Source organism: Hyperolius riggenbachi, chromosome 5 (genome assembly GCF_040937935.1).
Source record: "Hyperolius riggenbachi isolate aHypRig1 chromosome 5, aHypRig1.pri, whole genome shotgun sequence".
Taxonomy (NCBI): domain Eukaryota; kingdom Metazoa; phylum Chordata; class Amphibia; order Anura; family Hyperoliidae; genus Hyperolius; species Hyperolius riggenbachi.
The window spans coordinates 288,201,589-288,224,702 of record NC_090650.1 but is presented as its reverse complement, the minus strand read 5'-3'; the positions used below and the strand labels follow the sequence as shown (position 1 = coordinate 288,224,702).

At 45.1% G+C, this 23,114-nt stretch overlaps 1 protein-coding gene across 1 annotated transcript in view; it reads left to right on the top strand.

Annotated features, from left to right (window-relative positions):
* Positions 1-23,114, top strand: part of GALR1 (galanin receptor 1) — a 354,796-nt gene that overhangs the window by 210,528 nt on the left and 121,154 nt on the right. Inside the window, exon 2 of the mRNA XM_068237051.1 lies at positions 12,499-12,564. Coding sequence (XP_068093152.1) covers positions 12,499-12,564 — 66 coding nt within the window. The remainder of the gene's footprint in view (positions 1-12,498; positions 12,565-23,114) is intronic.

The following is a 23,114-nucleotide window of genomic DNA, read 5'->3' as shown; positions in this document are numbered from 1 at the left end:
ACATATCATTAGGATGATCAGAGGCACGAGCCTGTTATCAAAAGTTTGCACTGCAGTGCCAGCTTTTCTCTTTCTACTAATGCCAGTTTACAATACTTTCTGATAGAGCACTCTGTAGACATTCATTTGAGAGGACACATGTTCAAGGACCAGTCGTCAGTGCATAGCTCAACACTATTGTTCCACAACTGTAGTGCCAACCTTCTGCTACCTTTTTTAATATGCACCCTCCCAGGTAGAATGAGTATAATGATACATACCCCATTCCCACTCTACAAATAGTTAACAGAACACTCTTAATTGAAAGTGCCAGAAAATCAACATAATGTACATTTTCATCAAAATCAATAAGCTATTGAGGAACCTCCAAGATGCTTTCGGTTATGAGCATAGCAGTGGTGTACAGCAGGATGGATGTTTTGGTCAGAGAAACTTTTTTTTTTGGGGGGGGGGGGAGGGAGGGAGGTTAATTGTTTTGAAGGTACTTGTGAGTTTTTTGTTTTTTTTAATTATAATAACAATTTTAGTGACTGGATGATGTAGTTCTATACTTAATCTCTTTCACAGTGGTAGCTTATTGGACAGGGCTGGCTAAGCTTATGTGCTGTGTTTCCCCAAAGGCATTCTAGCTGCACTGTGTTCTGTATAGCTACTCATTCAAGATAACTTTTATTTTTTCAAGGACATATATAATTCTCTGTGGAAGCCAGGAATAACGGTTTTTTTTTGTCCATCTACCAACTGCCATCTTTGTAGATAGACCCTTATGTTTTTTTCTGTCTTTGAGCTTTCAATGTGCCTGTATTACATTACAAACAGAAAGTAAATATGCATTGCATAAGGGAAGCTCAAATACTTACCCATCACTCTTAAGGATGCAGTCACTGAGGTGGTTGTATGACTGCTGCTGTTTTCCTAAAGATAAACATTTATACATAACTTGCATGAGATGAGAGAGGGAAGCATTAACTGTCTGCATAAGCCTTTCTCCCATGTTCTGCTTCACATTAAATCTGCCCCTGTGAACATTAGCAGCATACAGTGGTAAAAATCATACTGTGTAAGGGAAGCCAAAATGCTTTAGCACAATTACTGGATACAGATCTGTAATCTTATGAAATCTTCCTTTTGCTGCTTTCTCCATCATTATACGTAACGGGAGTTTGACTCTACTACAGTTGATCAAACGGGCTACTACTAGTTAACTCTACCACACAGTGTCACTTTCTTAATAATTTGCCTAGACAAATTGAAAAAAAGAGACCCGTGACATGGAAAGAGATGATGATCTTGAAATGCTCTCTGTGTGCTAACTTCAGTGAAGAGGACTAACTTGTGATATTTCATGCTTCACATTTTCTGATGTGATGCTAACAGGGAAGGCTGAAGTAAATACATTATCCCTAGAGTTAACACCCTTGCAGATTATTCTCACGTTTTAATGATGTCTAGGTGATTATTAAACACACACAGCCAAACACATTAGCACTGTAAAAAAAAAGTCAAACTGCGTAGTGATCTGGAGGAAATGCATGCTGGGAAGAATTCTGCAGGGGAATAAGCTCTGTAACTGACAGTTAGTTTCATTTTCATTAGGCTATGGGCCCTATAATTGGGACCTTGGGGTTCTGGGTAACTTTATACCAATGTGTTGAAGTGCTATGTTTAATTAGAGTTAAATGTCAAACCCTATGTTTCTTATTCCCCATCTAAAATTTCTGTACTTTTTATTCTGACATTCGAAATATAAATGTGCCTTCTTATGCCAGTCACTTCTTTTAAGTGTGTCAAAACACAGTGGCAGTAATTGAAAATGAATGACAATCACATCAATCCGTATGACATCTTTTACAGACGTGCTGTTATTTATTTACGCTTTTTTTCTTTATAAACTCCTTGATAATATATTCTCTTTGTGTTTGTGTCTCATTTACCTAAGGCCCTATGATTTTGTGAGGGCAATTAGATCATTACATTTTTGTCTTGCTTAGACTGAAGAATGATCTCTTTTGTCTCAGCAATTGCTGTCTATGCTGTCTTGGAAAAATACCCTACAATGTCTTCTGTGGTGATGATAGGGAAAGGTTTGATAGCGTAGATCTCTCACACAGGGCTTCAGGCCAGTGACAGCTTTGTAACCCTTCCCCAGCTTCCTAAAATAGGATTTGTATTGATATTTTTGTGTTAGTTGTAGAAATTCCCTCAGAGGTGGAAACCCAAGAAATGAATGACACATAACTGCTATGAACTTCAGATAGATAGATTCAGATAGACCTAACCCTTCTGGGAAAAAGTAGGGGAAACATTGTTTTTTAAGTCAGCTTTGAATTTTGTATAAAGTACATGCTAATGCATATATAAGAAAAACTGTGTATATCATTTTGTGATGTGATTCTGCACAATTTTACATGCAAAAATAGCAACATTGCTTTCTACTGCATCTACTACGTCATTAATGAGTAATTGAAGAGCACTGGACCCAGTACTGACCCCTGCGGAACCCCACTGCTAACAGTCACCCATTTTAAATAAGTTCCATTGACCACAGCTTGTTTTATTTTCTGTCCATTAGCCAGTTCCCTATCCATGCACACAGACTCTTCCCCAGCCCTTGCATCCTCAACTTTTGCATCAGTCTTTTGTGGGGAACAGTGTCGAAGGCCTTTGCAAAGTCCAAGTATATCACATCTACAACATTCCCAACTTTCACATTATTAGGGGCAGCACAGTGGCACAGTGGCATAGTGGTTAGCTCTTTTGCCTTGCAGCGCTGGGTCCCTGGTATGAAGCCCAGCCGGGGCACTATCTGCACAGAGTTTATATGTTCTCCCCATGTCTGTGTGGGTTTCTGTGTGGGTTTCCTCCGGGCACTCTGGTTTCCTCACACATTCCAAAAACATACAGATAAGTTAATTGGCTTCCCCTAAAAGTTGGCCCTAGTCTATGATACATACACTACACGACACACACATAGACATATGACTATGGTAGGGATTAGATTGTGAGCTCTTCTGAAGAACAGTTAGTGACAAGACAATATACTCTGTACAGCGCTGCGTAAGATGTCGACGCTATATAAATACTAAATAATAATAATAATATCATTTGAGATGTATTGTAGTGAAAAGTAAAGTAAATGTCTTAAATACATGGTTTTATTAGCACCTGGACTTTGCTCACAATCCCATTATTGTAGTGGTGTGAGAGAGAGAGTTTGTAGCTCCTTGAATGGCTACTTAGATGCATATATGTATGTATTCTCTTTATTAAAGGTTAAGAGCCCGAGCTGCTTCCAATCTAAATTGTTTGCTTGGGAGTAGACCAATCCTAAGAAGGTACCTTGAAGATTCTGGTGGGTTGGATTAATTTGAAGGAAACTGAGCACTAGAGATGTGGCGAACTGTTCGCCCGGCGAACATCTCTGGGGCTTTTACTACTTCCGGGTCGTACCGACCCGGAGTAGTACGCCTGCGCTGCCCGGCGGAGCGCGTCCTAGATCACGTTCCTGTTGCCGGGCACTCTCTGCGCATGAGCGTGACGTCGTTCATGACGTCATGCTCATGCTCAGAAAGTGCCCGGCAACAGGAGCGCGATCTAGGACACGCTCCGCCGGGCAGCGCAGGCGTACTACTCCGGGTCAGAGCGAACCGGAAGTAGTAAAAGCCCCAGGGATTTGGAGATGTTCACCGGCGAACGGTTCGGGAACCGTTCGCCACATCTCAGTGAGCACCTGTTCTGTTCGCTCTCAAGGTAAATAATTATCTAAAATTAACCTTCCCTAAGTGTGGCTCATAAATAGGGAGGGGGAGGGTTTTTTGGGGGGTTTGGTGGGAGGGCAGCTTGCATTTACTTACTAATGGAGGGCTTCCCCAAAGCCCCTATCTGTATAAGGGCCTCCATCTTCATGTATTGAAGTACCTGTGCCTTGGAGTCACCATGATGATGTTGCATGCCCCAATGTAGTCCATTAATGTGATTACATCTCCTAGCCATTTACAAACCTCCCTTAAGGCAAGGTTTGTTTTAAATATATGTTACATTAGGTGCTTGGCTCCCTTTAACAATACTGCAGCATTTTTGTAGAGCAAAAAAACTCTATTTTGTTTGGCTTTTATTTAGAAGCAGGTAAATTGGGCGCTGTTTTTGAGTATTATGTTTACTAGCAGCAGCAGGGTGCCAAGGCAGGAATTTGGGTGCATGGAAAGATCAGCGGCTACAGCAAGCATGGTGGCGTAGCTAGAGATTATGGGGCCCCATAGCAAAACTTTCATGGGGCCCTCAGATGTAGGCATTCTTGAGCAATGCCACCTGCCCCTACCCTATGGATATGAGTAAACTGGGCAATTTACATTCTCATACGATCTGCACTGTATATAGTACATTAGCAGCTATAAAAATAAAAAGCCTATACAGCACACTTGGGGCTTGATTCACTAAGACAAATAGCATGCCTTATCAGAGTTAACACACCTTATCAGAGTTAGCACACCTTATCAGATTTAACACACCTTATCAGAGTTAACACACCTTATCAGAGTAGCATAGCAAGCGCTAAGAACTTATGCCTGCTAATTGGCAGTGACGAGAGCTCCACTCGTCCTGCCCTGAACCCCTGCGGGTCCAAAGAACATTATCCCCGCACTTTGATTGGTCCAATAGGCTGCCTGTCACTTGACAGGAAACTTGACAGGCAGCCTACTGGGCCAATCAAAGTGTGTGGATAATGTCCTTTATATCCGCACTCCATTGCTGCTCTCCTCATCATGGGGAGCCTGGGCGCACTGTGCTCCGGATCCTGGAACACCCGGATTGCCGCCATCACACCACCGCTGCCATCCACATCCACCACATGGGCCACACATGGAGCTGCTCCACCGCCGAGGTCAGATGCTGATGCGGCCACTCTGGGGAGGTCCAGCCACTCCACCGCTGCTCTCCTCATCATGGGGAGCCTGGGCGCGCTGTGCTCCGGATCCCGGATCGCCGCCATCACATAGCCGCAGCCATCCACCACACACCACACACGGAGCCGCCACTGCACAGTTACTGCCCTCCGTGGCTCTCTGCCGCTGCCTCTCCACCGTGACTGTCCAGGGTCTCCTCGCTGCTGCTGACTGCCACTAAAGGCATCCAGGCCCTCCACAGAGGAACTTTGTTGGGGCCATCCTGGTCCACTGGCTGCCGGGCCCTGCTCCAATGGCCTGGAGCTGCCACCTTCCACCTGGTCTCCACAGGGTCTGCCAGGCTTAAGTTGTCCAGCATCTGGCTGGGGCCCACCGAACTGGTCTGGCACCCACTAGCACCTTATCACACAGTGCCAGAGCCGCAGCTGCAGATCCGTCACAGCCTGCCAAGTGAGACATTTAACTGGACTGGGTTGCACTGCAATCTTAGGGGGTCTTACCTTTCACTGCTTTCTTTCTCACTGTCTCCTATCGCTCCTTTTTCTCCTTCTCTCTCTCACCACCTGCATTTTTCCAAGACATGCAGTGGGGTGTCTGTTATTGTTGCAGAGTAGTGAGCGCCGCACAGAGTGTAGCAGGCAGCTCCGCTCGACATAGCACTCAGACGGACCCATCTAGCTTAAGTTTTGTGTAATGTGCAACGTGTGAATTTAGTAATTGATGACTGCTATACGTCTCTGAAACTACCTTGCTGTATTTTTATGATTCTGCTGTTACCGTACCATCACCGACCCTGTATGTGCCAAAAATAATTCCGGGTACAACCCCCGTTGTACTTGGCGAAATAAATGATCCTGATTCTGATTCTGAATAAAGGATTTTCTATTGATATTGAGAAGGGTATGAATAATTTTGGACTGGACACTTTTTGCTCAAATGTAAATAAAAGCTGAGAATTTTTCCACAATAATTCCTCTTGTACATCCTCTTATTATCTTTTGGGAGACACCTATGTCATTTCCCATCAAAAAGTACTTTCTGGTTGAATAAAAGTAACTTTAAGTCAAAAGTTGCCAGGGGAATAATTATGGGCAGCACTGTACATTTTTCTGTTCTATGATTTCAACATAAAGTCTATATTTTATTTATTTTATTTTTCTTGCTATGGAATCTTTTCCTTACAGGCTGTAATCTTCATATGTAACTTCATGCATTCTTTATTTTGATTTCAGTATTCAGTGACAGTCTTTCCGTACTGTAGTACTACCTTGCATAGAGACATCTCTGGATGACAACACTGACCAGTAAATAGTTATGTAGGGACACTGTGATGAATTTCATATAAGCCACCACTGGGATTGAATGCATTTGTTTGCAAGTTAGCACAGAGTTAGAATAGATCCATCTGACTGCCTGTTGTCATTGAAGACTGCAATCAAGTTGAAGACAGAAGATTACAAATAATGTTTACAAGATTACAGATGATAAAAGAAGATTAGAACAAAAACAGCATCACAGGAAATTAATAAACTTCAGTTTGCATGAAGATGTGTGTTTGTTTAATTAAGACTTTCAATGTCAGTGTCTGTTTGATTATTACTTCATTAATTTATGAGAATTATTTATTATTGTAGGGTATCAGGACGAGAATGTTGGGTTTATCATTTACAAGCAACTATTGGTTATTATTGTATTATTTACACTTGTGGGCAGATTGCACGGAAACTCCCTGCTGCCCAGCTTCAATAAGGTTAAAATAATAAATTTAAACCCATGATAAAAAAAAGCTTTGGTTTATTGGGTCTATTCTATAACTTAATATGAGGGTGTTGTATTTATTAACCTCCTGAGCGGTATGGACGAGCTCAGCTCGTCCATCACCGCCGGAGGCTACCGCTCATGCCCTGCTGGGCCGATTTTCCTCAAATAAAAAGCAGCACACGCAGCCGGCACTTTGCCAGCCCCGTGTGCTGCCTGATCGCCGCCGCTCTTCGGCGATCAGCCGCGAGCAGCGGCGAAAGAGGGTCCCCCCAGCCGCCCGAGCCCTGCGCAGCCGGACCAATCAGTTCCGGCCAGCGCTAAGGGCTGGATCGGAGGCGGCTGACGTCAGGACGTCGGCTGACGTCCATGACGTCACTCCGCTCGTCGCCATGGCGACGAGGAAAGCCAAACAAGGAAGGCTGCTTATTGCGGCCTTCCTTGTTTATTCTGGGCGCCGAAGGTGATCGGAAGAACGCCTCCGGAGCGCCCTCTAGTGGGCTTTCATGCAGCCAACTTTCAGTTGGCTGCATGAAATAGGTTTTTTTTATTTAAAAAAAAACCCTCCCGCAGCCTCCCTGGCGATCTCAATAGAACGCCGGGGAGGTTAAATATATTTAACTAGGAAGATGTAAAAAGAAGAGGAGGAAACTGACATTGCTGAGTCCATTTTGCTTTGTGTTAAACAACATGATTCTCACCTTGCATTCAAAAGTTTTTAATTTCTGTACAGCTATGAAATTACCATGTTAATGTGCTTGTTGCTATGGTAATGTGCCTTACGCCACACACATTACTGTGGTAAAGCTACGGAGCTAAATGGTTACTGCGTGATGTTCCCCTGGAATTAGTAACGGTAAAATTACCATGGACAGGGCAACTTACCCCTAGTGTAGTAAATCGGGCCTAAAGTAGGTTAAGTATAAGTGAGGAGTTATTACTTACACTTTTGGGGGATTTTCACAAATTGGGCATTAAATTAGATGCACTGGTCAGCAACAACAAGTTGTATGCCAATATGAAAATGAATAAATAAACAGCATGGGGAAAATTAGGTTTATCATGTGATAGAACTGTAAATTTTGACCTGAGGGCTACTTCATGGAGAATATATGGCTTCACTGTTTTATTTTATTTCCCTTAAGAAATGGGCAGTAACAAAAAACATACTGCATTTCTTCCAAAGCATTATTAGTCTTCTTAAAGGAGTACTATCGATTGAAACGACTTTTTTTTTTAATACTGTATATTAGTGTACACATTACCACTAGTGCTAGGGGCACTTTATTTATTCACCCAGGTCTCTCTCTCACTATCCCTGCTTAAAAATTCATTTCTCACACAGCTCATAGTAGTTTGGGTCACCCTGAGCTGCTTGGTTACTCTGCCACACAGCTCACAAATATATTTCACTGTGTCACTCACAGCATGCAGGAGACATGAGGAGAAATAGGCTGATCTGAGGTGGTAACAGGTAACTAAATGAGCTGTAATATTGCTGGAATATAACTAGCTATAAACAATAGTCTGTGTTTACACTCAGACTGGCTGCCTGCTTGTGGTGATTCACTCCAGGCTGCATCCACTTTACAAGCTGCTGAGAGGGGCAGACCACTGTTTACAATTAGCATTATTAGTATCTTTATCAGTCAAGAGAAGCAAAGATAATAAACACACATTGCTAGAATCTTTAACCCCTTACCACCATATCAATAAGATTCTTTCAGCAAGGTGATAATTAAACTATAAACTGAGGAGTTGATAGCAACTCCCCTGTGCAGACATGGGCTTAGCCCTCTGGGAGCCCTCAGCATATAGATACATTTGTATCAAACACTGACGGCCAAAACTGACGGAGGATTTTACAGCTGAGAGGAAGAGCTGTGTGAGGAATCAAATTGCTCCTAGTACTTGTCCTAATGTGTGCTACAACATACAGCATTTAAAAATAAATGCATACATCGATAGTATTCCTTTAACACATAAATGGGCTAATTCAATGAAGCATAGCAAAGAACTATGATGATGTTGAAAATAAGAATGGCTAACTTCAGTTTCAGTCAGTGAAAATAGGACTTCTGATTTACTGTTATGTGTTTCCAGATTTTGCACATTGTTCTTTGGCTTAGTTGTAAGACTTTATTTATCAAAGCATCCCTCTTGAATAGGCTTGTAGCAACCAATCTTTTAATTCCCCCCTGACACACTAGTTCTTATAGGCAGGTACCTTCAGACACTGACAAATAAGGCCCATAAGGAGCTACTTATTTTTCTACTCACAATCCCTTAACCGACTAATACATTCCTAATTTGTTAGATTAGTAAGGCAATGCTATTGTTTTGCAAAGATGAGACTACCTGAAGGCTGTTGCTATAAATTACATGAATTCCATTTCCATTAATGCTTTTTATGATGGATGCTTCGTAGTTTAATTTATCACTTTTGTGAGTGGGTTCTCTGATCTGCCATTCCCACTGATCCATCATTCTGAAAGTTCTGCACAGATCTCCTCTGCTTCTATTGCTTATCCAGCTGATCAATCTATTGATACACAGAAAGAGTTGCAGGAAAAAAGAGATATAAAAGTACATGGCAGAGAACTATTACAGTGGTGTTATGGGTAACAGTGTGGAGGTTAGTTGATCCTTATTTTAAACAAATGAACCTTCTTTTCCTACAAAATGTTTTCTTAATTTAAAGCAAATCTGTGCTTAGCACATACTAACAAAAAACAAACAAACAAATTTGACAGGGTGATAAAACAAATTACAAACCTTGCATATTATCAAAGACATTGAATAGACGTTATACAATTTCAAGGCACATTGGTCTCTTAAATGATATGGATAGCTAATTGCAAATAGCAACAAGGCAGCATATGCTAAGAAAAAACAGTGCAGGTGTTTCTATACTAATTTTGACTTTGGGTTTATATACAATTATTTTGGCTGGTGTTAAATAAGACTGATGTAGTATAAATAATTGGGAGATACTTCCTGAAATGCAGGGTGAAGTCATCTTGAATGCTTTCAGAGCTTATCACCAGTCCTTATTAGGAATGAATGAAAATGCCTTTGACTTTATTGCAAAAGTTTGTTGAATTTAAGACAAACTAAACCTTTTTTGCTTCAATGGTGCCATCTTTAGCCTCCCCTTTAGTATTGGTAGCCATGTGCCACTTTCTCTCCCCTTTAGTATAGGTAGCCATGTGCCGTCTCTCCCCCTCCAGGTCGTGTGCGCCCTTGCACCACATGACTTCTATTTAAGGTTACTTGTTTGTAATGACCTGAGGAAGCTGGCTGAGATCCATGAAACGCGTTGTCTACAATTAACCACTTGATAATAAAGACTCCTTACGTTATAATCGGGTGAGTCTTCTTTGGAGGTAAGACACCTCTTTTTAGAATACAAAAATTGAAGAGAGAATCGCACACCACTGTGGAGGTGCCGGACCATAAAGGACTAATAGCAAAAAATCAAAAAAGGTCCGCACACTCACGTGATCCAAAATCAAGGTTTATTCAACCAACGTGACACAAGTCCACTCCATAAACCGACGACTCGTTTCGGGGCCCCGTGGGGTCCCCTTTGTCAAGGTAAAACAGTACAGAACTTGATTTTTTTCTTTTTAGAATACTGTACAGTAATATACTCAGACCCATTAGTAGAAAATTTGGGCGCCTCCCCAAACCTTTTTAACAGTTGTTAAATCCACACCCCCAAAAGGGGTGCTAACACTTCCCACTTGTATATCCATCATACCAGTGGAAAAGACGACCGGAGGAGAGCGACCACCCTGTTCCAGAAGGTTCCGGGATACCAAACGGAACGTTTTTTTCCCGTATGCCTATATGGTGGTTGCAGGAATGCAACCAACCTTGTGAATATAAATTACCCACAATCCCCCACTGTTTAAGACCAGGCGTTACTACACTATTGGGCTCCCGGTCTCTCCCTCTTTCTACAGGCCGAAGGATCTCCACTCCCATTGTGAAGAAACCTCCACAGACCTCCACCAATCCTATAGTCTTTTATTATAGGTAGTCATGTGTTGTTTCCCCCCTCCCCTTTAGCATAGGTAGCCATGTTCCATTTACCCCCTCCCCCTTTAGTATAGGTAGCCATGTACTGTTTCCCCTCTCTTCCCCTTTAATATTGATAGCCATGAGCAGCCCCCCTTCTTTAGTATAGGTGGCCATGAGCAGTCCCCCTCCCACACCTTTCGCCAGTCTCCCCTCCCCCTTTAGAATAGGTAGCCATGTGCAGTTTCCCCCTCCCCCTTTTAGTATAGGTAGCCATGTGCCATTTACCCCATCCCACTTTAGTATAGCTAGCCATGTGTTGTTTCCCCTCCCTCCCCCTTTAATATTGGTAGTCATGTGCAGTTTACCCCCTCCCCCTGTAGTATAGGTGGCTATATGCATTTCCCCTCCTCCCCCTTGCCATGTCCCCCCTACCCCCCTTTAGTGTAGTTAGCCAGGTGCCTTCCCACATTGAGCACCCCAGACAGCAGAGCAGCAGCAGCAGATTCACTCACCTCTCCAGGCTTCCAGTGCGCAACTTAATTTCCCCTCCTTCAGCCACTGTAAGCATTTCACTCTAGAGCGAGCATTTCTCACATAATACTCACTGGCATGTTACTGGCAAGTCACATGATAGGGTGGCTGAAGCTGGCTGTAGAGAGAGAGAGAGGTGTACAGCAGCTGATGGCAGCTAACGGAGGAGGAGAGGATGAAGATTTAGCACTGGAAGCCTGGAGAAGTGAATGAATCTGCTGTTGTTGCTCAATGGCATTTCTCCTCAGAGCCCGCCCTGAGTCTAGGTGCTGCCTTCCGCAATGTGCACAGAAAGGTGGGCGGCTGTGCACTGGCCGGGTTCGCATTGTTATGGTGGCTGGCATGTTAACTCTTTGAGTGCCAGCAGCCCTTTCTCAACTTCCACTCTAGGCCTGGGACATTACACATCTGGGCCTGTGTGCGGAGCCCCACATGTCGGGTAAATTTAGTAATTCTACCATGTATGAAGGGGGGTTGCTATCAACCTCTAAAGGCGGTATATGTAGTACAAATCCTACTTAGAACTCACCTGCATTCTGCTTTTTTTTTCTTATTTGCATTTCTCTTTGATATCTGATTAGAGGTAACAGAATGTGTGTGTAGCTTTCCAAACACTCCTGACAGCAGGGAAAAGGAACGATGCTCCATAGGTGATGATTACACTTTATTAGAGCTGAATAAACATAGAGGAGGAGTGGATGCCAGTGAGGCTGTTAAATTGTCAAACCACACTGAGAATATCAGGAAAGTGCTATTTATTCCCACATCTGGTTTACTGTAAGACATACTGTACACTATATTAGGAAATGAGAAATAATTCCATGTATGACTTTGCAGAAAATATCTTGGATGTTATTGCACAGCATTATCAGAATAATTTGGATTGATCATCAAGGCAAAATAGCATCATTTGTTCTCGGCAGTGAGTCAATGAAATGCTTTGTGGTTTGAGCAGAATTGCTGTTGAAAAGTGGTACAAAGAAACAGAATGCTATTAGACATGCATCAAATTAAATGCTGGTGATTTCTGAAGCTGAGCATTTGTATCTATAGAGATTCTACAGAGATTCCTATTACTATGTAACAATGTTGTTTTCTAGATAAATCTTAACCAATACGCTCACACATGGAAATGGTCTGTCATTACTGCCATTCATCTTTGCATGTACCAGCTACCTACAATAGAACATAACTAACACAAGTCAGTAGCCGTTTATTAATGTACACATACAGCAGCTGTTACTCTGAATTGAAGTTGTCTTTCTTCTTTTAATTACAGGTACTTAATCATTTGCATAAAAAGTTAAGAAACATGTCAAAGAAATCTGAAGCCTCTAAGAAAAAGGTAATATTATAGACACTTTTTTTTACTAGGTTTGACTGTTAACCTTGTTGTTATTATGCAAGTAGTAAAACATCAGAAAATATATAAACATCAGCATCTCAGCCTCCCACAGTGACTCCTAGGTGGGTACACAGCACTTGTCCCACTCTACCCCTGCCATTACTTCTGATTGGAGTAGGGGGGGGGGGGGGGCGAAACAGCAGCAGTATATAGCACATTAAAGAGAAACTCCAACCTAGAATTGAACTTTATCCCAATCAGTAGCTGATACCCCCTTTTACATACAAAATATAATGATTTTCACAAACAGACTATCAGGGGGCGCTGTATGACTGATTTTGTGCATAAACCCCTCCCACAAGAAGCTCTGAGTACCTCTGTACTCTGGGCAAACTGCCACAATGTAACGTGGTTCACAGACAGGAATTAGCTGTTTACAGCTGTCTCTAACAGCCAAAACAGCTAGCAGCAGCTACATAACCTGCCCACAGTAACAATGTCACCATGTAATACATGTCAGAATGTGAATCTGGGAGAGGAAAGATTTTACAATGAGCAAACACTGACTAAATCATTTATACATAAGTATGGTAAAAAATGAAGCACTTTTGTACTACATTATTTTCACTGGAGTTCCTCTTTAATTATTGTGGTTTCATCAAATGACTGGGATGAATGGAATTGTTGACATAGGTTTGACTTTGGATTTCTTGGATGAGGCACACTGGAGTGTAGGACGTTGTAAAATTAGAAAAAAGTTGATTGGAGCCATAGTGGTTTTGAGTACTTTCAGCTTTAGGTTACATAGTTGTCTGACTAGCTGATGTGGTCATGTAACAATTAAATCACAAAAGCAATAGATGTGAGAATTGGGAAAGAGAGTGTATGTTGGGGTACATAGCGAGGTTAGTTGGGAAATAGAGTCAATTAGAAAAAATAAATAAAATGGGCATCAAAAACAATTGACAGATGTGAGTAATAATGATGATAATAATCGTAATAATAATAATAATATTAATTATCTTGTTACAATGGCACATGTATGCTGCACTCAAAACATGTCATGTGACATCCCTTCTGCAGAAGGGGGATAGATTTTATGGGGGAAAAAGTGTTAGTCACCTTGTCCCTTGACCCCTCCTATCATCAGGGTTGCAGAGGTCACAGGCACTATTGCTACCCCTGAGCCAATATACTGTACAGTCCTTCCTGGCAAGCTATTCCCTGATGTTAAAGGAGTCATCAGGGAAATTCTAATAAAATAAGTGCTACTTACCGGGGGCTTCCTCCAGCCCCAAGCTCCCAGCACGTCCCTTGCTGCAACTCTCCCCGCAGCCATTCGCCGCAGCTCCGTCCCGGTCCCCGGCGATGACGTCAGGGCGACCTCCAGGTCGGCCTGTACTGCGCCTGGGGGAGCGGTGCTGTCAATCAGCGCCACGTGGGCCGGAGCGGACTGCACAGGCGCAGTAGTTCTGCACCTGCGCAGTCCACTCCGATCCACAAGGCGGTGATTGACAGCGTCGCTCGTGCAGGTGCATTACAGGCCGACCTAGAGGTCGCCCTGACGTCATCGCCGGGGACCGGGATGGAGCTGCGGCGAACGGCTGTGGGGAGAGCTGTGGCGAGGGGCGCACTGGGAGCTTGGGTCTAGAGGAAACCCCCAGTAAGTAGCACTAATTTTATTAGAATTTCCCTGATGACTCCTTTAAATGACTTATCGGATCAAGAAACTAAAATCTTGTTGCCGTACACTATAGGACACTTTTTCAAGCACCAGTGGATCAGGGATGTTTTTTATGACACACCGATAAGATAAACAATTTCACAAAATACACTTTTTATGTTTCGGCTGATCTCTCTTTCTCTCTCTCTCTCTCTCTCTCTGTCTGGGGCGGTGTTTCACCAGCAGTCAGGAGGGGGGTAGAAGGGCCTGCGTTCACCCATTCCAGCTATCCTCCTGGCAAATGTTCGCTACCTCTCAAAAAAGATAGACCAACTGCTCATACTATTCGGCAGTAACCACTCAGTGGGTGCAAACACTCCAGTCCTGTGCTTCAAGGAAACCTGGCTGATCGACATCATCCCGGACAACTCTCTTCTACTTCCAGGTTACAACCTCTTTCTGCACAGACCACGACAGCGCACTCTCCGGAAAACAGAGAGGTGGAGCCATCTGCATCTGCATTAAGGACGCTTGGTGCACAAACTTGACCATCCTGGGCAAATGCTCCTCTCTGGAAGTCGAGCTCCTACTCATCAACTGCAGGCCCCAGTACTCACCAAGAGAGTTATCCTCCTATGTTTTTGTTGGAGTATACATACCTCCCGATGCCAGCACCAAGGTCGCTTTGCATACACTCAGCGACACCATCTCAGCATGAGAGACATCCCTCCCGGACTCCCTCTTCATTATCTGTGCTGACTTCAACAGTGTGAACCTCTGCCAAGAGATGCCATGCTACAAGCAACATATAACGTGCCCCACCAGGAACCAAAATACCCTGGACCATTGCTACACAGTCCTCAAGGATGCATACAAAGCCACTCGGTTGGCTGCCCTAGGAAACTCTGACCACTGCCTAATCCACCTAATACCATCCTACAGAAGGCTCCTTGAGACTTTCAAACCAGTCGTCAAGACCGTGAGGAAGTGGACCGATGAAGCTAAGCTGCAGCTACAGGCCTGCTTTGAGTGTATTGACTGGAGGCACTCTGCCTTGAGGAATGGACTGAGAACGTTACCTTCTATATTGGCTTCTGTGAGGAGTTGTGCATCCCTAAAAAGGCTTTTAAAGGACTTCCGAGGCCAAAATTAAGAAAATCACACTGTACCTTTTTATAAGCAGAATCCATGGAGGACGCCCTGCCCGTCCTCCACTCCGTTCCACCATCAATGCAGGTCTTTCCATTCCCCTATGGCTTGGCCTGACCCCACCGAACGGGCCGCATCGATTCCACCTCTAAGATGGCCGCCGCCATGCTGCGCAGCTGCGCAGTACGCTTTGCTGCTAGCGCGACTGCGCAGCCTATTGCCCGTCTCCCGCCACGTATTAGGTCCCGGCATGCTCCCCAAGTGCAAAGCGTACTGCACTGCCGCGAAGCATGGCGGTGGCCATCTTAGAGGTGGAATCGATGCGACCCGTTCGGTGGGATCGGGCCAAGCCATAGGGGAACGGAAAGACCTGCATTGATGGCAGAACGGAGTGGAGGACGGGCAGGACGTCCTCCGTGGATTCTGCTAATAAAAAGGTACAGTGTGATTTTCTTAATTTTGGCCTCGGAAGTCCTTTGAGGTCTACCCTAACAACCAGCCCTGGTTCAACGGCAAGCTACGATGGCTCCGCAAAGTCAAAGAAGCAGCACACAAGTCCGGCTCACCAGAGGAATTCAAGACAGCCAGATACACCCTTAAACAAGAGTTCTGCACTGCTAAGAGGGACTACTCCAACAAGCTGGACCTCAGCCTCAGGTCCAACAACTCACGAGATGTCTGGAAAGGCCTCAGAGCAGCCACAAATCTCAAACCGCCTCCCCAACATGCGCCCCCAAGCCTCAAACTAGCTGCAAATGTAATGAGTTCTGTAGGTTTGAGCGCCAACCCAATCATCCTGGGGCCCAGGTGACCACTCCTAGCGTGCCTCCCACATCCACCTCTTCTAAAATGGTCCATGGTTTTTCAGGGCCAGTGGCAGTCCAGAGGTTGATGTTCTAAGGCACCTCCAAAAGCTGAACCACAGAAAGGCCCCTGGTCCGGACGGTGTGTCCTCTACCTGTTTGAGTACCTGTGCCAGCCAGCTGGCCCCTGTCTTCAACTTCATATTCCAGAAATCCCTGATGGAGGAAAAATTTGGATTCGAATTTGAGTCGTGATCGGTAATTGTATTCGGGTAATAGTCGTGATCATGAATTCGGATGGCCTTAAAGCATTTTTTTTTAAAGGGAAATCACAATTAAATAGGTGTAATTTAAAAAAAAATTGATGGAAAACTTTTTTTCTGCATTTCTTGTTTATTCTTCTACACCCTCTTCACCTTCTTCGTTTTCTTCTCTCCATCTTTTTCTTCACCGTCTTCTTTTTCTGTTTTACCATCTTCTTTCTCATCACCATCATCTTCATCATCTTCTTCTGCACTGGCACCTGGTTCTTCTTCTTCTTCTTCACTAGAGATGGCCCAAACCTCCAATTTTAGGTTCACGAACCTCCGCAAAGGTTCGCGAACTTGCGAACATTCGCAAACCGCCATAGACTTCAATGGGGAGGCGAACTTGAAGAATTAGAAAAAATTATGCTGGCCAGAAAAGTGATGGAAAAGATGTTTCAAAGCATCTAAGGGAGACATGGTTGACTGGGATAGATGTCAAAAGTCCCGGAGAAAAACGTAGTTTTCATGCAAAGCAGTGTTTTAAGGGCAGAAATCACAATGAATGCTAAATTGCAGGCCTACACTACTGCATGTGTATACATCAATCCGGGAGTGTAATTCTTCCACCTTCCTCCCCTCTCTGAATTTTACTTCCAGGGATTTGTAGGCTGTCAAAAGCAAGCTCACATACATTGGCCAGGAATCAAACCCAGGTCAACTGCTTGGAAGGCAGCTAAGTTCACCACTATACCACCATTGGCCGGGAATTGAACCCAGGTCAGCTAACATTACAGGCTGAAGCCAGCCATTTCACTAATCTCCTTAACTACAAGATAGGCCCAGGAGTAGTCTTAGCTACCGTAATATCTATGTTACGGCAGGGCCCTTATTACACTTTATCTTACAGGGCTATGGAAACCGTTTTGCCCATGCAATAAAGCGAGGTGCAAAAATGAGATCATGCCTAGCAGATGATGGTTTCAATCCATCCACCTCTGGGTTATGGGCCCAGCACACTTCCGCTGCGCCACTCTGCAGTCTGCTTACATTTATTTACAATCCTCAAGTTTAAGAAGGGTACATTAGTTCCCTTCACAAAACACAAAAGGCAAGGCCTTCCCTGGGTGGTCTTGAACCACCAACCTTTCGGTTAACAGCCAAATGCGCTAACCAAATGTGCCACAGAGACTGTGTATGCATTTGCTGCTAAATGGCTATCTAGGGTTCTCTTCGGACAACTGTTGAACACAAAAGGCAAGGCCGTCCCTGGGTGAGCTTGAACCTTTTAACCTTTAACCTGTTAACCTTTTGGTTAACAGCCAAATGCGCTAACCAATTGTGCCACAGAGACTGTGTATGTAGTTGCTGCTAAATGATTTTATGGGGATGTATGTGTGTCTTTTGGAGGGAGGAAGTCTGGTCCAATAAGTTTAACACCACTTTTTCCTACAACGAAGCATTCACTGTGTGGAAGCAGAGTGGTGCAGCGGAAGTGTGCTGGGCCCATCACCCAGAGGTTGATGGATTGAAACCATCCTCTGCTAGGTGTACTTTGTTTTTGACACCTTGCTTTACCACATGGGCCAATCGGCGGCCATAGCCCCTTAAGAGAAAGTGTCATTAGGGCCTTGCTGTAACATATGTAATCTAATCAAAAAAAGTGCGCTCAATAGTGCAATGATATTACCGCCCTCTATTCACTCAAGGGCCTTTTATCATATCTATTAACCAAAAAAACCCCCTTAAGGTGTCTGTGCACCTCCAGTCAAATGTCCACCTGTAAATAAATTCTCTGATATAAAGTCCACCTGTGAAAAAAAACACATTAAAATCCTGTATTGGATCGCAGTCCTTTTGCACCAAACATACAAGTGTACCAATCTTATCTTCCCACGGACACTGCGCTCACAATGGATTCCCAAGTATTCCAATCCTCTGTGCTTTTATGCTCCAATTCGTGAACATAGAAAAAATAAACAAATAAACATAGCGTGACTCTGTAATTAACATATGAATCCACCACGTGTTTTGAAATTCTCATGTGATGCCACCACAAACAGGTATCACAGCTCCTCACCCTCTATAGTGGCTGTCAACCCACAAACAGCTTAAGCGTTTAATTCTCCAGTGATTTTAAAGCCTTTCACCTTCCACCGCTTTGTGCTGCATAAACATCACTAAGATCTCCAGCCTCTCACCTTATATAGTTGCTGCCAAACTATAGGTCAGCTATAGCGCTTAATGAGTTCCACTCCCGTTGTTTCCACACCAGTTTCTATCTCCTTTCCAACAGTGATCCATCAAGTTTACACCTATTGACTAAAAGGAGTCTCCATAGCGTAACATAGATTGTAGTGTAACTATTTTAACTAATGTACCCTTCTTAAACTTGAAGATTGTATACAAATGTAAGCAGACTGCAGAGTGGCGCAGCGGAAGTGTGCTGGGCCCATAACCCAGAGGTTGATGGATTGAAACCATCCCCTGCTAGGCATGATTTAATTTTTGCACCTCGCTTTATTGCATGGGCAAAACGGTTTCCATAGCTCTGTAAGAGAAAATGTAATAAGGGCCCTGCCGTGCCGTAACATAGATATTACGGTAGCTAAGACTACTCCTGGGCCTTTCTTGTAGTTGAAGAGATGAGTGAAATGGCTGGCTTCAGCCTGTAATGTTAGTTGACCTAGGTTCGATTCCTGGGGGTCAGCCACATCTTCTCCTGCTCCCTCAGGTAGCGGAGCATGTTGGCTGCTGTGAGACTGTTCTTCCCCAGGCTTCTCACCTCCAGCAGCGCTTGGCAATGGTGGGCCTTCATGCTGCTGTTGAGGCGGGGTCGCTTGGCGGTGGGAGCTGCTGCTTCTCCCCTTAGTGGACTACTGGTGGTAGCTGCTGCTGCTGATGCGCCCGAGCATGGACCTGCTGCTTCCTCGCTGGCGCATTCCACCAGGCTAACCCAGTGGGCCGTGAAGGACAGGTAGCGGTCTGTCCCAAAACGGTTGCTCCATGAATCCATGGTGTCGTGGATCCGCTCACTCACGATGTGATCGATAGCAAAGCGGTGCAGTGGTGGGATTGCCATGCGGGGGAAATAGTGGTGGCTGGGAATTTGCCACTCCGGGATCCCATACTGCAGAAGCGTTCTCATGCCACTCCACTCCTGCACAAAGGAGTATGGCAGGAGCTGGGAGCACATGGCATGGGCAAGCAACCTGTTCAGCACCCAGATGCGCCTGTTGGTGGGAACCTTGGTTACACTGGGAAAGGACTCGCTGAGAAGGGTCTGGCGGCGTTTGCCTGCACAGGAGGATGAGGAGGCGACTGTGGAGGGAGCAGATGAGGCCACTGAGGACTGGCTCTCCGGGAGGGAAGCAGTGAGTTTCTGTGCTCCTGCTGCTGATGCTGGATGAGCAGGAGGGTGGGATGCTGCTGCTGCTGCTGAAGTCTGTGCAGTGGCTGTCTGGCTCTGACCACTGCCTGCGCCACTGTCCTTAAGCTTCAGAAACTCACTGCAGTCCTCAAAATGTTTGGTCTCCAAGTGGGTCTGCAGGCACGAGGTACCCAACGTGTTCAGATCACAACCTCTGCTCAGGCTGGCACCGCAACTGTGGCAAATGTAGTGTTGGGCGAACAGTGTTCGCCACTGTTCGGGTTCTGCAGAACATCACCCTATTCGGGTAATGTTCGAGTTCGGCCGAACACCTGATGGTGTTCGGCCAAACCGTTCGGCCACATGGCCGAACTAAGAGCGCATGGCCGAACGTTCCCTGAACGTTCGGCTAGCGCTGGGATTGGCCGAACGGGTCAAGTGGTTCGGACCCGAACGCGCTCTGATTGGCCGAACTGTCACGTGGTTCGGGTAAATAAATACCCGAACCACGTCATATCTCCGCCATTTGTCTGTGGGTTTAGCTTTGGGTAGGCAGGCAGGGTAGTTCGTGCTCCAGCCACGCTAGCCAGGGTCCCCCCAGTCATTGTGTCGCTGCTGGGAATAGTAGTACACCGCTCACTCAGCCACACTATATAGCATTGTGTTTACTGCCACTCTGTGTACCTCGCTCAGCCACACTATATAGCATTGTGTTTACTGCCACTCTGTGTCTGCTGGGAACAGTAGTACACCGCTCGCTCAGCCACACTATATAGCATTGTGTTTACTGCCACTCTGTGTACCTCGCTCAGCCACACTATATAGCATTCTGTTTACTGCCACTCTGTGTCTGCTGGGAATAGTAGTACACCGCTCGCTCAGCCACACTATATAGCATTCTGTTTACTGCCACTCTGTGTACCTCGCTCAGCCACACTATATAGCATTCTGTTTACTACCACTCTGTGTCTGCTGGGAATAGTAGTACACCGCTCGCTCAGCCACACTATATAGCATTGTGTTTACTGCCACTCTGTGTACCTCGCTCAGCCACACTATATAGCATTCTGTTTACTGCCACTCTGTGTCTGCTGGGAATAGTAGTACACCGCTCGCTCAGCCACACTATATAGCATTCTGTTTACTGCCACTCTGTGTACCTCGCTCAGCCACACTATATAGCATTGTGTTTACTGCCACTCTGTGTCTGCTGGGAATAGTAGTACACCGCTCGCTCAGCCACACTATATAGCATTCTGTTTTCTGCCACTCTGTGTACCTCGCTCAGCCACACTATATAGCATTCTGTTTACTGCCACTTTGTGTCTGCTGGGAATAGTAGTACACCGCTCGCTCAGCCACACTATATAGCATTGTGTTTACTGCCACTCTGTGTACCTCGCTCAGCCACACTATATAGCATTGTGTTTACTGCCACTCTGTGTCTGCTGGGAACAGTACTACACCGCTCGCTCAGCCACACTATATAGCATTCTGTTTACTGCCACTCTGTGTCTGCTGGGAATAGTAGTACACCGCTCGCTCAGCCACACTATATAGCATTGTGTTTACTGCCACTCTGTGTACCTCGCTCAGCCACACTATATAGCATTGTGTTTACTGCCACTCTGTGTCTGCTGGGAACAGTACTACACCGCTCGCTCAGCCACACTATATAGCATTCTGTTTACTGCCGCTCTGTGTCTGCTGGGAATAGTAGTACACCGCTCGCTCAGCCACACTATATAGCATTGTGTTTACTGCCACTCTGTGTACCTCGCTCAGCCACACTATATAGCATTGTGTTTACTGCCACTCTGTGTACCTCGCTCAGCCACACTATATAGCATTCTGTTTACTGCCACTTTGTGTCTGCTGGGAATAGTAGTACACCGCTCGCTCAGCCACACTATATAGCATTGTGTTTACTGCCACCACCCTGTGTACCTCGCTCAGCCACACTATATAGCATTGTGTTTACTGCCACTCTGTGTCTGCTGGGAACAGTACTACACCGCTCGCTCAGCCACACTATATAGCATTCTGTTTACTGCCACTCTGTGTCTGCTGGGAATAGTAGTACACCGCTCGCTCAGCCACACTATATAGCATTGTGTTTACTGCCACTCTGTGTACCTCGCTCAGCCACACTATATAGCATTGTGTTTACTGCCACTCTGTGTACCTCGCTCAGCCACACTATATAGCATTGTGTTTACTGCCACTCTGTGTCTGCTGGGAACAGTACTACACCGCTCGCTCAGCCACACTATATAGCATTCTGTTTACTGCCGCTCTGTGTCTGCTGGGAATAGTAGTACACCGCTCGCTCAGCCACACTATATAGCATTGTGTTTACTGCCACTCTGTGTACCTCGCTCAGCCACACTATATAGCATTGTGTTTACTGCCACTCTGTGTACCTCGCTCAGCCACACTATATAGCATTCTGTTTACTGCCACTTTGTGTCTGCTGGGAATAGTAGTACACCGCTCGCTCAGCCACACTATATAGCATTGTGTTTACTGCCACCACCCTGTGTACCTCGCTCAGCCACACTATATAGCATTGTGTTTACTGCCACTCTGTGTCTGCTGGGAACAGTACTACACCGCTCGCTCAGCCACACTATATAGCATTCTGTTTACTGCCACTCTGTGTCTGCTGGGAACAGTACTACACCGCTCGCTCAGCCACACTATATAGCATTGTGTTTACTGCCACTTTGTGTCTGCTGGGAATAGTAGTACACCGCTCGCTCAGCCACACTATATAGCATTGTGTTTACTGCCACTCTGTGTACCTCGCTCAGCCACACTATATAGCATTGTGTTTACTGCCTCTCTTTGTCTGCTGGGAACAGTAGTACACCGCTCGCTCAGCTACACTATATAGCATTGTGTTTACTGCCACTCTGTGTACACCGCTCACCCAGCACACTATATAGCATTATGTTTACTGCCACTCTGTGTCTGCTGGGAACAGTAGTACACCGCTCGCTCAGCCACACTATATAGCATTGTGTTTACTGCCACTCTGTGTACCTTGCTCAGCCACACTATATAGCATTGTGTTTACTGCCACTCTGTGTCTGCTGGGAACAGTAGTACACCGCTCACCCGCCACTGTATAGCATTGTGCTCTGTGTTGCTGCTGGGAATAGTGGTACACCGCTCACCCACCACTGCATAGCATTGTGCTCTGTGTCGCTGCTGGGAATAGTGGTACACCGCTCACCCACCACTGTATAGCATTTCTGTACTGCCACTGTACTGCTGCCAGTCAGCGTGTACTTTAAGTATAAGTGAAATGAGGAAGA